The sequence below is a fragment of the Capra hircus genome, chromosome 28, assembly GCF_001704415.2.
Source record: "Capra hircus breed San Clemente chromosome 28, ASM170441v1, whole genome shotgun sequence".
In the NCBI taxonomy this organism is placed as follows: domain Eukaryota; kingdom Metazoa; phylum Chordata; class Mammalia; order Artiodactyla; family Bovidae; genus Capra; species Capra hircus.
Window position 1 is genome coordinate 21,141,064 of NC_030835.1, and position 17,767 is coordinate 21,158,830.

General features: G+C 34.3%; 1 protein-coding gene across 5 annotated transcripts in view; it reads left to right on the top strand.

Annotated features, from left to right (window-relative positions):
- The window catches only part of HERC4 (HECT and RLD domain containing E3 ubiquitin protein ligase 4), a 124,965-nt gene that overhangs the window by 65,949 nt on the left and 41,249 nt on the right, over positions 1 to 17,767 (top strand). For all 5 annotated transcript variants that reach the window (XM_018042293.1, XM_018042294.1, XM_018042296.1 and 2 more), the window contains 6 exons: positions 9,916 to 9,992; positions 10,248 to 10,372; positions 11,247 to 11,306; positions 11,430 to 11,541; positions 12,307 to 12,496; positions 13,960 to 14,132. In XM_018042293.1, the coding sequence (XP_017897782.1) occupies positions 9,916 to 9,992; positions 10,248 to 10,372; positions 11,247 to 11,306; positions 11,430 to 11,541; positions 12,307 to 12,496; positions 13,960 to 14,132 (737 nt within the window). The remainder of the gene's footprint in view (positions 1 to 9,915; positions 9,993 to 10,247; positions 10,373 to 11,246; positions 11,307 to 11,429; positions 11,542 to 12,306; positions 12,497 to 13,959; positions 14,133 to 17,767) is intronic.

Consider the following 17,767-nt stretch of genomic DNA (forward strand, 5'->3'; position numbering starts at 1 on the left):
GAATTTATTGATTCACAGTCGTTATGGCTTGAAGTTCAAAATCAAGGTGTTGGCAGTGTTGCTTCCTTCTAAGGGCTGTAAGAGTCCCATGTGTCTCTTAGCTTTTGATGGTTTGCTGGCAGTCTGGTATTCCTTGGCTAGTAGTCTCTGCCTTCATTCTCCCTGTGTGCTTATGTGTGTCCAAATTTTGCCCTTATATAAGGACACCAGTCATTTTGTATTAGTGGACCATCCTACTTAAATATGACTTCAGTTTAAGTAATTAGGTTTGCAGTGACCCTATTTCTGAATAAGGTCACTTTCTGAAGCCTCTGGGAATTAGGCCTTAAAACATAAGAATTTGGGGAGAACACAGTTCTTCCCATGACAATGTCCCAGACCTGACAAAGTAATCTTTTACTGGACATGAAGCATCATAAACATTGACTCCATAAGTATAGCCAACTTTATTCCTTAAAATGACTTGTATCTGATTTAATAGCCATCATTCTCAAATATGACATTTCAGGTAAGCCATTGGTTATATAATTGATTGTTCAACCAGTTATGAAAGAAGTACAAACTAGTGAAAAGGGGAACATACTCTTACTGAACCCATGCAGACAGCAACATTACAATCAAAAGAAGGGAAACCTAGTATGTTTGAATTCTCATTGAATTCTGGGGATCAGCAAGAATCAGATAACAATTTTTTAGTTGACTTACTATATTTTGTTACAGATTTATATTACAGATGATCACCACAGTAAGTTTAGTTAAACATCTATCACCATAGTTACAATTTTTTTTTCTTGTTATGAAACTAAGATTTACTCTCTTACCAAGTTTAAAATATGACTGGAAATTTGTACCTTTTGAGCCCCAGCCAGAGGTGGCTGGGGGTAGGGGCAGACACAGTGGATAAAGGGGCTCAAAAGATACAAATTTCTAGTCATATTTGAAACTTGCTAAGAGAATAAGTCTTAACAGTTTCATAATGGTTTTGTAACTGTGGTGATAGATATTAACTAGACTTATTGTGGTGATCATTTGCAATATATACAACCACTAATGTGTTCTCTTCACCTATGAGCTTATTTTCATTTGGTGGTTGTTTTTTAGATGCCATGTGTAAGCAGGGTTGTATAGTGTTTATTTTTCTGACTTATTTCACTTAGCATAATACCCTTTGGAATCATTTGTGTTGCCACAAATGGCAATATTTACTTTTTTATGGCTAATATTCTATTGCATGTATATGGCTGTGTATATATTATTTGTGTGTATGTATGAGATGTATACACATCTCATATTTTCTTTATCCATCCATCCATCACTGGAAACGTAGGTTGTTTCCATATTTTGGCTATTGTAAAATGAACATGGTGGTACATACATCTCTTCAAATTGATGTTTTGTTTTACCCAGAAGTAGAATTTCTGGATCATATGGTAGTTCTATTTTTAATCTCTTGAAGAACCTCCATACTGTTTCCATAATGGCTGTACAATTAACATTCCCAGTAGCAGTACATGAGGCTTTCCTTTTCTCCACATCTTCACTAACATTTGTTTCTTGTCTTTTGGGTAATAGCCAATGTAACAGGTTGATATTTCGGTGTGATTTGCATTGCCCTGATGATTAATGATGTTGAGTATCTTTTCATTTGTCTGTTGACCTTCTGTATGCCTTCTTTGGAAGAATGTCAGTTCAGGTCTTCTGCCTATTTTTTTTTTTAACCAGGCTGTTTGTTTTCTTAATGTTGAATAATGTGAACTGTTTATGTATTTTGGCTATTAACTCCTTATTGGCCATATCATTTGCAAATGTTTCTGCCATCTAATAGGTCTTTTTGTTATGTCAGTGGTTTCCCTTGCTGTGCAAAAGCTTTTAAGTCTAATTAAGTCCCTTTTATTTTCACTTTTGTTTCCTTGACTTAGGAGACAGATCCAAAAAGAGTTGCTGCGATTTATGTCTAAGAGTGATCTGCCTGTTCTCCTCTAGTTTTATGGTTTCTGATCTTAATGTTTTGGTCTTTAATGCATGATGATGATTTCCTTTGCTCTGTAGAAATTTTTTAGTTTCGTATGCAGTCCTGTTGCTTATTTTTGCTTTTGATACCTTTACTTTTTGGTCAAATTCAAACAGTCATCCTCAAGACTGATGTCAAGGAGCTTGCTGCCTATGTTTTCTTCTAAGAGTTTATGGTTTAGGTCATACATTCAAATCTTCAGTGTTTTGAGTTAGTTTTTGTGTGTGGTATAAGAGAGTGGTTCAGTTTCATTCTTTTGCATGTGGCTGTCCAATTTTCCCAGCACTATTCATTGAAAAGACTGTCCTTCTCCATTCCCAGGTGGCACTAGCAGTAAAGAATCCACCTGGCAATGCAGGAGACATAAAGAGATGTGGGTTTGATCCCTGGGTAGGGAAGATCCCCTGGAGGAGGGCCTGGCAACCCACTCCAGTATTCTTGCCTAGAGAATTCCATGGACAGAGGAGCCTGACATGCACAAATAGGGTGTCAGAAGAGTCACGCACGACTGAAGTGACTTAGCATGCCCCATTGTGTATTCTTGGCTCCTTTATCTTAAATAAACTGCTCATATGTGCTTTGGTTTATTTCTGGGCTGTCTATTCTGTTCCAGTGATCCATGTCTTATTTTTAATGCCAGTACCATACCGTTTTGATTATTGTAGTGTTGTAATATAGTTCAACCCTGCCGTCACTCTTGTTTGTCTCTCACACTTTTGTTACTGTCCAGGAAGTCTGTCTTATTTTTAGTGGCTTCCAGTTAGTTGAGTATATGGTGAGACCTATCAGTTTCCCAAAGGGGAAAGTTTCAACAAGTACCTAGATTCAGGCTGATTGGATGCCAGACTCTCAGGCAGCAGCTTTTAAGTAAACAAATATATATCATCTTGTGGGACCGCAAGTGAAAGTCACAGTGGCTGGCAGAACCAGGCAACCTAGAGATGTTTCTTGGGCAGCAGCTGTGTAAATCAGGGCCCCGTTAAAGGTACAGGCTCCTTTGCAGGAGTCTAGCAACTTAAAGCAAGATAGAGGGAGAGTGTAGAGATGGCATCCACTAGCTTCTGTTCCCAGAGATCACTTCAGTAGGTTGCTAAAGCTCCAGGACAAGCTTGTAGGCCTTTTCACAGAAAACTGGGGTATATTCCACTTGCTATTCATGTTGTGCACTAAGGGTGGTAGCCAGCCAAGGACTGTTCTCTAGTTGTTAAAATCCCATGGGATCCAGGATACAAACCCAGCTGTCCACCAGAACCAGACAGTGAAGGGGAATCATTAAGTGATAGCCACAATGGGATTACCAGATGGGAATACAAGCTCCCCTGTGTAGTAGAGGGACAGTATACAGATAGGGCTCTCCTGAGATCTCTGAGAAAATTACAGTAGGCCTTTAGATATGGATTTAATTAGAAGCCTTCCTCCTAGCCCAAAGCTCTTTGAGGTAAACTAATGCACCTTTTTTATAGAAATATTGGACACCCGTCTGTTGCTTCTTGCTGTGCCCTGGGGTGGTAGTCAGTTAAGTCTTTCTCCATTGATTATAGTCCTGTGGGATCCTCAAGCCATAAGCCCCATTAGACCTCCAGGGTTGGGTGATCTAGAGGTGTTCGCTAGATGGCTGCTGCAAAAATCAGGGCACTACGTGAGGATATAAACTCCTTTCCGGGAAATACTGGCAAGCTGAAGTGAGAAGAGAAACTGTTTTTTAACATTTCATTTCAGCTTACTGAAGCAGAGTTTACAAAATTGATGTGAATTACTTTACTTTAGAGGAAGGAGAAATGACTCCCTGTAAGGGAGATCCAGAAAACAGAAAATTAAAACGAAGTTGAACATTATATATCTTGGATTGTCAGTTCCATAAAATGGCTTATCAGCTTAAAAAGAATATATGAGAAATCCTACTGTAGTCCACTGGTGTCTTCTGAAAGTTCTCCAAGCCATGTCTCCTCAAAAACCTGTGCCCAAGTGTCTACTTGACATATAAATGATTTAAAATACCAGATACAGTCCTTTTCACAGGACTCTGAGACTATCCTTATTTGTCGATAGTACAAACTCTGGCCTGTAACTTACAGAAAAGCTTTCAGACAAGCGTAAGAGTAAAACAAAAACTATTCAGTAGTAGACAGTGGCTTAGAATAATTGTCGCTTATTTATTACTGGTAATTGTCAAGTGGAAGGATACGATGAGGGTCCATAATAAGAATAAATTTAACAAGGAAATTTGTATCTGTTGTATTTGTGACAAACAGAGCACATTACAGGCATATTTTGGAGATATTGCCATTTGATTCCAGAACACCTCTATTAAGTGAGTCAGATAAATATTTTGGTTTCTTGGTACATATAAAAGTTATGTTTACATTATCCTATAGTCTGTTAAATGTACTGTAGCATTATTTCTTTAAAAAATATATGTATCTTAATTAAAATATTTTATTACTAAAAAATGCTAACCATTGTCTGATAATAAAAATCATCATTAATTTGTAAATGCCACAATACCTGTAAAACACAGTAAAGTGAGTTATGCCTATATTCCAAAAAGGTTTTTAAACAAGAATGTTTCTAATGATGATGATTAAGCCTGTTTACAAAGAAGTCAGTGATTCTTACATCTCATAATGAATAAATATTACTTTTTATAGACGAAGAAAGCCTTGAGTTACAACATGATAATCCTGAGACCTAATACCAGAAATAACACCAGGAGAATCAAGAAAAGAGAGTCAGTAAATCAGGGGTCAAGTTTAGACATCTATATTTTTGTAGAACCCCACTTGAAAATCACTGGCCTAGAAGATGATAGATGTAAATAAAAATGAAAGTTCAGTAATAACTGAAATTAGAACTGATACCACTCACCACTGGAACTTTCATAAATACAGGAAAACTTGACAGAACTATTCATGAGTTTTGAATAATGTTTCCCCAAAGCAATGACATTACTGAATCTCCATGGACTTCTCATAAAACAAACACTTTTTGAAATTTATTAACTTATGAAATTTTTATATTATGTTTACCATGTAAATTAGAATAATTTATAATAATTGCATTTTGAAATATTTTTTATTAATTTAGAGAAGTGAAAATTTTATATTTACATTTACCATATAAATGTAACCTTCTGATTTGACAGCTCTTCCCATGCAACTCTTAACAATAGTAACACATCAAATCAGTGTAATTATTTCTAGCATCTCTTCTTATATGTTGAAATGGCAGATCTCTGTGATTCTCCATAGCCTCTCTGGGAAATCTCAAAGGAATTTTCACTAACACATATAAAGTATCTGGAAGTTCTGTTTTTCTATGTTTAGGATATGATTTGGTGAAGTGTGTTAGTTTGCTAAGGCTGCCAAAATACCACAGACTGGGTGGCTTAAACAGCAGAAATTGATTTTCTCACAGTTTTGGAGGCTAGAAGTCTACTATTACCCTGTCAGCAGGTGTGGTTTCTTCTGAAGCCTATCTCCTTGGCTTGCAAATGGCTACATTCTTACTGTATGACTGTGTGTGTGTTGCTGGTGTCTCTTCCTGTTCTTACGAAGACAGCTTGCGAACAGCTGCCTTCTTACTGTATAATTGTGTGTTTGTGTGTATGTATTTTGCTGGCGTTTCTTCTTGTTCTTATAAAGGAAACAGGAATGTTGTATTAGGACACTTTCCTAACAGTCTCATTTTTCCTTAATCACCTTTCTAAAGGCCCTGTCTCCAAATGCAGTCATATTCTGAGGTACTGGGGCTTACGGCTTCAACATATAAACTTGACCAGGGGACACAGTTCATCCCATAACAGGAAGACAGAAATCAAAAAAGTGAGAGAAGATTGGAAAACTTTATTAAAAGATGTAACCTATGATGCTTGAGAAATAATACCTGGTTACCTATTTTACTGAAGTGAGATTAAAACATTTCAAAATAAATGTAAATGGTAATGTGATTGAAAAGAACTTTAGCTTATTCATAAGTGAGGAGTCTTGATTCTTTTTTTCCCCGTAAATAATGTAAGACAATAAAATTGACATGTATAGAAAGTTATTCTAGTAAGATGCAGAATTTTTGCTCTTTGGCAGATTACACAAAAGTAAAGAAGAACATATAGATGAAGGCACGGGAGCACACCCTTAAAACTGAAGTGGACTTTGCTAAGATTTTAACATACTGAAAACCTTTTTCACAGTCAAGTATAAACCAAGGCAGATGAAATTCACGTAGCATGCTGTGTCTTCAGTTATGCTCTTCCATGTTCTGGACAAGCTGGTAGATTTTCAAGGGCAGTGGTATTGTGTCAGAGTCCTTGAGGTTAAGATGACTTCCATATTCGTACTAAAATGTTGTCTGTGTTAATATGCAATGCTTTTGTTCCTGTTCATTTTCAAATAAATCAATGAGTATTTTTTAAATCTCTTAATTTTCAATTACTGATATGGTATGTATTAGTGCTTTTAAGCCCTTTGGGATTCTGAATAAGTCCTAAGAGTGCAAAGGGATTCAGAGATCATCAGAAACTACTTTTCCTTGTAAATCAAAGGCACATAGATGGTTGTATCTGTCAGTATTGCTCCTAAATAGTATGCTTTACAGAATTGTAAATAGCTCAGAGACACCTTTTAGGTAGCTATGTTTCTGAAGGGGGCCCTAAACAAGACTCAATAAATGGGGAAGGGAGTTCAGGAGAGCCTATTTTAAAGTCTTCTCATTTTTTCCTGACAGTGTAGTTTGTAGAGAGTAAGGAGAAGGTGAACTAGCCCTCCTAGATATAACAATGTATATTGTAAAACTGTAACAGTTAAATCAGATTGTTGGTAAAACAGACATTCAGATTATTACAGTTAAAGGGAAATTGTGGGGAGGGAGAGGAGGATCCATATATTGGCATTGTATATAGGTTTTGCTTCAGGTTCAAACTGCAGTTGATTGGCAGTTGCTCTTGGAGTTATAGGAAGGACCTTATGAAGTGGAAGTTATGAGAGGGACTTTGAGAACACTTGGGGTGGAGAGGAGTGCCAAAGTTGTTGAGGGTTGTATGTTACAGGTAGAAGAGGTATAGTGTCTTCATAACTTTAAAACAGGGCATCACTAATAAATATGTGGAGAAGGGGTAAGAATTACTCAACACGTGAGAATTGGTAGGAAAATATCAGTTTAGATCCTAAACTAACAATATATTCTAAAGGAAATTATAGATGGATTAAAGTTAAATATAAAAAAGTTCTTAAGATAATTCTGTAATTTGAGGATGGGAAAAACCTTTCTTAGCATTATGGCAATGAAACACGTCATAAAGAATAAAACAAATACATTTGATTTAATGGAAAAAAGAAATCTGAGTTGAAATTAAATAATTTAGGGAAAATGTTTGTAACAGATAAAACCTGAGATAGTAGCCAAAGTACTCATACATATTGATGTGAAAAATAGTAAGATACCTAGTAAATAGGACAAACATTTAGACATGTAGTAAAGGTAGTTAATGGAAATTCCCAGTGAGGAAATCGAGGTTACTAAGAAACATATAAAAGTTATAATCAAAGAGAAATGCAAATTCAAAAAGCCAAGCAATAGTAAATAAGTGGAAAAGAACAAGCATTAATCTTTCCTATTACAGGGCAATGTGGTAGATAAGGGGATGCTGATGGTCCAACCATAAGATGAGGAAGTAATATTAGTGTATCATTTTTCAGCCCACAATGAATTAATGGTCTGTGGGTGTCAGTGGTTACTAACATCACAAAAAGGAACACAGCCATACATTATGTGCTTCCTGATGAAGAATAGCCTTGTCTACTACCATGTAATAATTTTGTCAAAATAATTGAGTAATTAATCTAATGAAATCCTCTCTAGATCCCACTACTAATTTACAGAAATATGCAGAAGACTGAGGAAAATACGAGTAGAATCTTCAAGGATATAATCACCAAAATCAATCTGCAGGAAGCTGTGTAGGACAAATGACTAGGTTCCACAGACGTTTTTAGAGTTGTAATTAAAAGAAAATTAAGGAAAATAATTTTTGGTGCTATTCACAGCCCCCAGAAACCTATTCATGTACTGTAGTCTATCCATTTACTTGTTGATTATTTAAAGAGGGCAGAATCACCTTTTAGAAACAAATGAATAACATCCTGCTCAGTGTTTTGAAGAAAGTGCATGACTTCATGTGGACTTGTGAAGATGATGTAGAGAAAAGATTTTAAGTTGAGTGATTGGTTTACTTAATACTTTAAATTTACCCTTTTAATCTGTTCTTTAAAATGTTTGGCCTTGAACATTCTTGTTGTGGAAAATTTGGTCATTAATGTTCTGATCTCTGAAGCTCTTATTATTGGTATTTTCTAAGCTAGGTAATTTTTATATTATATATTAAACATTTACTCAGTGTTTTTACAAATAAAACATTGTGGTTAATAGTAGGGAATGATCCAAGGAAATTAAGATGTGATCCCTTCCTTAAGAATTTATAATTCTGTAGCAGTGATGGTCACAAATAATATAGGTGAAGAATTAGTCTAGTCAACTGAAGAGTGGAGGGTCAGGACTAGGAAAACAGAAATGGATTATGTTTGGAAATAACTAGACTTAAGTTGGGCTTCCCTGATGGTTCAATAGTAAAGAACCCACCTGCCATTGTAGGAGACTAGGAAACATGGGTTCGATCCCTGGGTTGGGGAGATTCCCCTGGGGGAGGAAATGGCAACCCACTCCAGTATTCTTGTCTGGGAAATCCTATGGAAAGAGGAGCCTGGTGGTCTGCAGTCCATGGGGTTGCATAAGAGTTGGACATGACTTAGAGACTTAACAACAAGAGCAACAAAGCCTTAAATTATATATGTTGTGGGGCTATAGTGTTTTGGTATGTGATACTTTTTTTTAAATGATGAATTAGTATATTTTATACATTTATTTTTATTGAAGTATAATTGATTTACAATGCTGTATTAATTTCTTATTTTTTTTATTTTTACTTTATTTTACTTTACAATACTGTATTGGTTTTGCCATACATGGTATGTGATACTTATAAATAGTAGTCTAGTGGTATTTTTGTTAATAGTATAGATAGTTTTTCCATTTTGAGATAAAGAAGAGAAAGAGGAAGAGGCTTTGAATGTCTTTTTGAAAAGGGACTTCATTGTTTCTTCTTTTATTTCTACTAAATTTGTTTATTAATATATATATATTTGGACCTGGTTTGGATGTTATTGATAGTTTCTAATAAAGAGCTGTGTGTGTCACTTTACTTTCGTATAGCTTTGTTGAGAGAGAGAAGAATTTTGCATTACTCAAGATTCAACATACACTGATGCTTGTTTCTTGTTTGTTGTCATTCTTTTTAAAATGAATGTTCCTTTTTTTTTTTTTGGCCATGTCCCACACAGCTTGCAGGATCTTAGTTTCCCAACCAGGGATTGAACTCTGGGCCACAGCAATGAGAATGCTGAGTCTGACCACACCAGGGAATTCCCCAAAATGAATATTCTTACTTTTTATTTTCTTCTGAGCTATCTTTTATACCTTTGATTCAGTTTTTATATCATCATCAGTTTTAAATATATTGAGATAATAAAGATCTAGATTAAAAAATGTCAGTTTGATATGCAGATCAAAAAGAAGACTATACAACAGAAACCAATACATGTAAAGCAATTTATCCTCCAATTGAAAAAACAAACCAAAAGAAAGCTTAGAAACAGGAAAAAAAAAGACCAACCAAAAAGCTTAGCAAATGCTGGATGTGCTTGTGGGATCATTTAATGTTCCATTAACTTGGTCGGTCAACATTCTGAGTCATTTGTATCATTGAGCCCAGGATTGTAAGTCCAGTAGTATATTTGATGCTCTAAAAATATATATATATAAATCTTGAATTTTTTAATGTTTTATTTTTATTACAGATTCTGAAGAATATTTCTGTGTGAAAAGAATTTTCTCAGGTGGAGATCAAAGCTTTTCACATTATTCTAATCCCCAGGTAATAAAAATCATATGAATAATTTAAATAAGCTCAGATAATTTCATATTAGTATTTTTTATATGTTACAAAGTAATGGCCTTAATGTTTTTCCTCAAGTCTACAAATATTTTCAGATCTATTTGACAAGTTTTTGTTTTCAGTTTGTTTTTCAAGTTTTGTTTTCAGGTGTTTAGCAGAGATTAACTTCCAGATGCACAATGCTTTGTATATGATCCTCTTCCCTCAAACTCATCTACTTATTTTAAACTTTAGAACTGTGGGCCACCAGATGACTTTAGATATCCTGATCCTTCGAAGCAGATCTGGACTGTGAATGAAGCTCTAATTCAAAAATGGCTCAGCTACCCCTCTGGAAGATTTCCTGTAGAGATAGCCAAGTAAGAAATGTTTTATCTACACAAAGACAAAATCTACACAAAGACAAAATCTCTCAACTCCATGGTAGAGGAACCTGTACTTAGAAGTTTTTATTTAAATAAATATTTCATTAAATATGATTTACTGAATGGTTTATATACAAAACCATTTAAATGTCTGGAATTTCTATAATAGTGGATATTTTAGGAGATCTCATTTAAAATTGTTATATATTTCAAATATAAAAATATACATATAAGAATATGCAGTTCTAAAAATATTAAATATAGCCACTTTAGAGATTGGGTTTGCAAAAAAGTTCCTTCTGGCTTTATACTGGTCACTTTCTTTTAACATCTGTATTCCTAGAAGAATTGAGTATTACTTCCTTCTTGAATATTTTGCTTGCAGATGGACTTGTTTAGTACTTTAAATTTTTGTTGTTGTTGTTGTTGAAGGTGGTGTAGGTATTTGGGATGAGGGATTATAGCTGATCAGCTGTGGTTTAGTTCTAGATTATGTTCCCAAACTAAAGTTTTTCTTAACAGCGTGAAGAGTAGTCTTCAGAAAAATAACTTTCCAGATTAGATTTACCACTGTGTGGAGTTAAGAAAGTTAAATATGCTTGTTTTTACAAAAAAAATTTTTTTTAGGAACATCAGATTTATTTGGTGAATCTGAGGATGATAGTAATGTTCAAGAGAGTCTAGGTTGAACAGTAATACCTCTATCAAGATTTACTTAATCTGTAGTAATTTATAGAATTCCAATTTATTCTGAATGTTGATTGGAGGAATGCACTGTAGCATTAAATATTAGTTTAATTTTTATTAAAAAATGAAGGTAAGCAGATTTCTCATTTTGTGATTTGGAGATTTTTAAATTTCTTTTTAGTGAAATTGATGGAACATTTTCTTCATCTGGTTGTCTAAATGGAAGTTTTTTAGCTGTTAGGTAAGTGACAATTCTTTGTTATACTGAATTTTTTGAATTTATTATATTAAATAATAATGTCATTAAATAAATGAATTTAAAGTTTATTTTATCATTTTTCTCTCTCTCTTTTTTTAACAATAGCAATGATGATCACTATAGAACAGGCACTAGATTTTCAGGGGTTGATATGAATGCTGCTAGACTTTTATTCCACAAACTTATACAACCTGATCATCCTCAGATATCTCAGCAGGTTTGTTTTTAAAGTATTTTGTATTTGTATTATGTTCCCTGTTGAGTTTTTTATTCCATGTTATTCTAAAGCTTTGTTGCCTAATTAACTTTATAGTTTCATATACTTTATTATGATGTCTTTGTATAAACTAATGTAAGAATTTAAATCAGGTATTATTTTAAACTGTTTGTAATTTAGTTGTCAGACGTCTCTAAATCTTTCCAGATGTTCAGAGCAGACCCTTAATCACTTAACATTACCATGTTGGTTAAGTCTACATAGCTGTTGATGCAGAGAGTTTAAATTGAGATTTGTATGTAAGATTTTTAAGATTCTTTTATAAATAGCACTGAAACATGTATATTACCATATGTGAAATAGACGACCAGTCCAAGTTCGATGCATGAAACAGGACTCTTAAAGCCAGTGCACTGGGACAACCAGAGGGATGGGAGGAGGGTTCAGGATGGGGGGACACATGTACCCCTGTGGCTGATTCATGTCAGTGTATGGTAAAAATCACCAAAATATTGTAAAGTAATTGGCCTCCAATTAAAATAAATAAATTAATTTTTTTAAAAAGATTCTCTTATATTGGGTAGGCATTAATTTTCATTGTGCTTCAGAGTACATTCATTGATGCATCATAAGATGGTTTCTTTTTTCCTTTTCCCTTCACCATTTAATGTTTCCTGTGGTGTAAGATTTTCTTTTTCTTTCTGTTTTTTTTTGAATATGCATTCATTTTAAATGAAGTAGATTTTACTTTTTGTCAAAATGTAGGTGGCAGCTAGCTTGGAAAAGAATCTTATTCCTAAACTGACTAGCTCCTTACCTGATGTTGAAGCATTGAGATTTTATCTTACTCTACCAGAATGTCCCCTGATGAGCGATTCCAACAATTTCACCACAATAGCAATTCCCTTTGGTACAGCTCTTGTGAACTTAGAAAAGGCGCCGCTGAAAGTACTTGGTAAGAATTTTAATACTTTTTTCTTTTGTAACCTTTTTTCTTTAAATGAAAATGCTAGTTAAGTTCTTACTTTTTTGCTGTTTGAAATTTTGCTACCCTGAATTATTTTGACATTGTCTCAGGGAAAGGTAAACCTGTTTTTCAATTCATTACTTTTTGCTAGTCATCTGATGCTAGTTGTTAGAGCTGTTGGAGGCAAAGCATGTTAAATATTAAAATTTTAATCAAACACAACAGTGGAGACAATATCAGGAAAGATAAAAACTGTTTTTCATATTTCTCTAAATGGCACCCCGCTCCAGTATTCTTGCCTGGAGAATCCCATGGATAGAGGAGCCTGGTGGGCTACAGTCCATGGGGTCGCAAAGAGTTAGACATGACTGGGCCACTGAACAGAAACTTCCTCATTCACTCCAGAGTGATCTTATTGTTAAAGAGTAAAGGAAAGGGAACAGTTAAAACTGAACAAACCTGGGTATTAAATCCCCTTGAACTTTATTAGCCCTTTGCCTTGTTTGCTAATTTTCTGATGTCTCTCTATGTGAGATTCCACTCTTCATTTGATCTTATTTCTCTGGGTTTTTGGCATAAACTTTTCTCACTTTGATTTTTCTAACTGTATAGATTTTGTCTCTATTTGTTGGCTGTTATAGTTTGCCTGCTACCTTTAGTAGCAGTGCTTTCCTTCCTTCCTAATAGTATTTGTTAGCTATGTCAGTCTGAGATACATACGAGTAATAAAATCAGTACAAAAAGTTTTAGGCTGAGAGTGAGCAGAGGAATCAACACGCAGGGGTTAGAGTCCTGGAATCTGAGGGAATGAGCCAGTGAGTGGTTAGAGGAGTGAAGCAGGGACTCACAAGTGTATTCTTGCCATGTTGTCAGAAGTTTTCCTATTCCTATCTGTCTCCTCCACAAGACTGTCACATTTGTCGTTAATAGTTATAAATAGTCAACATGGGGAAAGACAGACATGGTATACTCTACATTATTCAGTTTCTGTATTTGATATTTAGGAATACCTTGCATTCAGGTGGTGCTTCACATTTCAACTTTAAGTTGAAAGGTAAAAGTTGGAGAGATTTGTAAATATTGGAGCAATACAGTTTTTTAGTGTTTTTAAAAATTAAACTACTAATTTATAAAGCAATTTGAAACACCTGGTTTAATACAAGGGATAGTGGTTAAGTTTTTAATATAGCTGACAAAACCAGGAATGTAAATTTAATAGACCTTTTTTACTTTATTTTTGCTTTTGAGAGCTTTTAGAACTGTATTCTTTAATTTGAATGTGGAGTAGTATCTATCAACCCTAGAAATGTTACATAAAATATCATATTACATGTATCTTCTTGAGATTTTCAAAGGGTTAAGAGCCACTGCTTTAGGAAAAATCAGTATGATTTTGAAAATTGTGACTTTTTAAATTTTATTTTATTTGTGTGTTCACCCTTTAATAACAGAAAACTGGTGGTCAGTACTTGAACCTCCGCTATTCCTCAAGATTGTAGAACTTTTTAAGGAGGTTGTGGTACATCTTTTGAAACTCTACAAGATCGGCATTCCCCCTTCTGAGAGAAGAATTTTCAACAGTTTTCTTCATACTGCATTAAAGGTTTTAGAAATATTACATAGGGTATGTCCAGTAGTTCATTTATTTTCCTCTTCCCCCATTGCCACTAACAGATTGATGATGTTTATTTTAACATGACTATATTACAGAATTAGATTGGCATAAAAGATATTATAGGAATTTGGAGAAGTTATCTAAATTTTCCTTTAAAAGAAAGAATATATGCTTTAGAGCTTTGGTCTTACTTGACTTTGTTAGGCATTTATGAATAACTTGTCTATAGTTGGGCAGAACAATAGCATACTAATGAATTAGAGTCTCCTTATGTTTTTTCTGAAGAACATGATTTGTTATTTAAATAATACACTAGTTATTTATATGTGGACATAATACAAAAGAGATTTCATCCTACTTATGATTGTGAACGTTTAAAACTCATGTTCTTTCTGCTATTGGCTACTAATGACTTCAATCAAAGTAGAACACTTGAAACAGATGACTCATTGAAATTGGAACCATATATAATTCATTAATTTGCCTATTGTTCTTTCCTGCCCTTCTTCCCAGTGGAAGAAATGTACCCTTTATACTTGTAGCAGTTCAAAGTTATATGAAGAAGTAGAGTCTCAGCTGTTACATTAAAGATGGTTTTGAGACATCCCTGACAGCTGGTAGGTATATCTCTGTTCTGCCATTTGATATTAAGATACTATATTGGAAGACATGACCTAAGGGAGGAACATATGTTTCTGGCCTCTAGAATGACTGAAAACCTCACGTGAACCTTTAGTTTCCTCCCCTTAACAGCTTCTTTAGTGTTTTCAGACCCTTCTTGCTTGCTGTTACCGTTAGTGATAAAGGGTAAAGGAAGCAAGCCTTGTGTTCTCTGTAAGAGAGAGCCCATAAGGACGATATTTTTTTTTTCCTTTTTATTCTTTTAATGAAGTTCCTGGTTCATTTAATGAAGTTCCTTTCTCTACTGTTTCTTGAACTTTTTTTCTTTAGTATTTAGTATTTCCAAGCTCTTTAGAAGACAAGTCATTTCTCTTACTATAGCTGAGGCTATGATAGCCATTTTTTTCCTTAGAGGGAAATAAGTTATTCTTATGTTTGCCTTCCCCAGTCCAAGGCTTTCTTGCAGCACTTTAGGGTAAACTGGATTCTGCAGTAAACTGCTATTATGATCTTCTGTCTTCATGATTTGGGTCTCTGCTTTTCTGTATGCCTTTTGCCTAGGATTTAAGTGAGTGATTAGATTCTTTCTTTCCTCTGGACTCTCTTTTCCTACTATTTCAGTGAACTATCCTTTGTCAGCAGGACCTTTTTCCCAAGTAATTAATTGTTCACTTCCCCTCCTCCTTGTCTACTTATCTTTATTACCTCTTAAAATTTTTTTTCCTTAGCTGTCTTTTTCCACAAGTGAACGGAAAGGAAATTGGAATTTCCACAAGTGAAAAGGAAAGGAAATTATGAAATTGTCTTTCATAATTACAGACAGAACTTCAGCTAGTAACTTAACGTGCCTAGCTCAGAAGTCTCAATCTCTATTGAAGCAAACCCTATGAGGTTCTGTGTCCAGAGACCTTTCTGATGGAGCCATGCTGGAACTAGGATCCTAAATTATTGCTAGCTGAAAGGGAAAGGAAAATAAGTTCAAAAAGTTATATGAAGTTACATGAGGTAGCCAAGATTAAAAACCTCTCTTGTACATTAATTCATGTGAGCACTTTACAGGAATCCCTCATTTAACTTTTTATAGTTATATCTTGCCGCTGAATCTGAGTATCAAAGGTCATAAACCAGTAAGTAGCAGAATTGAAATACAAATATACTTCTAAAGCCCCTGATGTTTCTAATGTACTTCTATATCAGTAGCTATGATAATATAACTTGTTTAGAAGGGGATTTGGTTTTGTTTTATGCCTCAGTCTGGAGTCTTATACTTCCATAATTGCAGATAGCATTGAATTGTTAAAAAGACTAATTCTAATTCCATCTATGCTGCTTCTTATCGATGTGATTTTGAACAAGTCTTCTTTCTCTTTATCGCATATGCAGATAGTTACCTATAAAATAAGGATTGAAATAATGGCCTGCTGGTTTCCCAGGATTGATGTGTTGTTTAGATTATGGAATATATATACAAATACTGTACATTCATAAGGCAGAGATTTTGTTACCACCACCGTTTGAGTGGGAAACTGTGGTTTTTAACTCAATTTATTTGATCATGAGGAAATTGAGTACCTGTTTGAAGTTGTTACATACTCAAAAGTAGGGTAGTAACAGTATCAGTTTCTTAGGCATCTCTTAGTGAGAGTTCTTAGGACAGTCACTTACCTTTCTTTTACCTCTTACTTTGAAGAAAATTTTACTTGGTTCTAACCTGTCAGATAATTGTCAGGGATGATTTATTTTCATCTATAGTGGAACCTAAATTGCTTATCAGAGATTTGTGTTTTAGAAGACACCTTATGTCTGACAGCTGTATATATTTCTTCTCTCTGCTCCATAGTTAAGAATTAGGAGAAGTTTCCTAAAGAGGTTTCCTTCCTGACCAAACCTGGAACAGGATTAAGAACTGTAGAACTGGTCTGTATTTCTCCTGATCTTTTCAGGACATATAAATGACTTGTTCCTCCCTTATGTCATGTCCTTTGGAAAGCTTTTGAATTAGAAATCACTCCGAGTGCTCCAAATGGCATCACAAGAAAGATAATTTTGGTACCTGCTGTCAGGAATGAATGTGTTACCAGATAAATGAATTTGCTGGCAAGAAATTGGGTTGTTTAGTAGTTTCTGAGTTTTCACACAGTATATCATAGAGATACTAATATGCCAAAAGAAAAGACTTGATCTGACTAGCTTAAGTGCTGCATATCATGCTAATCCTCTAAGTCAGTGATTATCAACAATTTTTTTTCCAAGGAACCCTTAAACCCAAACAAACAAGGCATATGTTTACATACCATATACCACCTCTGAACTCAGGTTTATAAATGAGAGTACTAAACTGTAATTAATATATGAAGCATTATGGTCACACATATATAGTTTCTATTTTTTACATTTTAGACAGCAGTATTGAATGTGTACGTTGTTTTGAACTTCTGTCATGTAATTTTTAAAATTGATTTTACAGACATTTACTGAGTGCCTACTGTGTGCTTATTATGGTGCAGTTATAAACATTAGTGATGCAGTTATAAGGAAAAGATGTGATTTCTTCCCTTGTTAAGATTATAAATGTAGAACAGTTGTATAATACAAATAAATAATTGTTTATAATATAGCATGGTAAGTGCTAGATTAAGCAAAAGGAAGGGTGCTGTGAGAACACATGGGAGGGCACATAACTCAAAAGAATTAAAGAAGACTTCCTGAGGAAAATAATGTCTTGTCAATTTTACCTTCCATACAAATGTATTTTTATTTATATTTTTTTAAACTGTTGATTTTATATGTAAATCTGTATACAGGTCTTTTGGATCGGTCTTCTATTCAGTGCCTAAATATTTTTCTATTTTTAAAAGACTAACAACTGATTTTGTCTTCAGTTATTAAATCATTGTGACTGAATTAACTGTTAACCATCATTTCCCCCCAAGTCTTAAGTTTGACTGAAATTTGTTCCTGAATGAAACCTGATTTCTAAATTGCTAGTTTTTATTCTAACTTGACGGTTTTCTCAGGCAGCT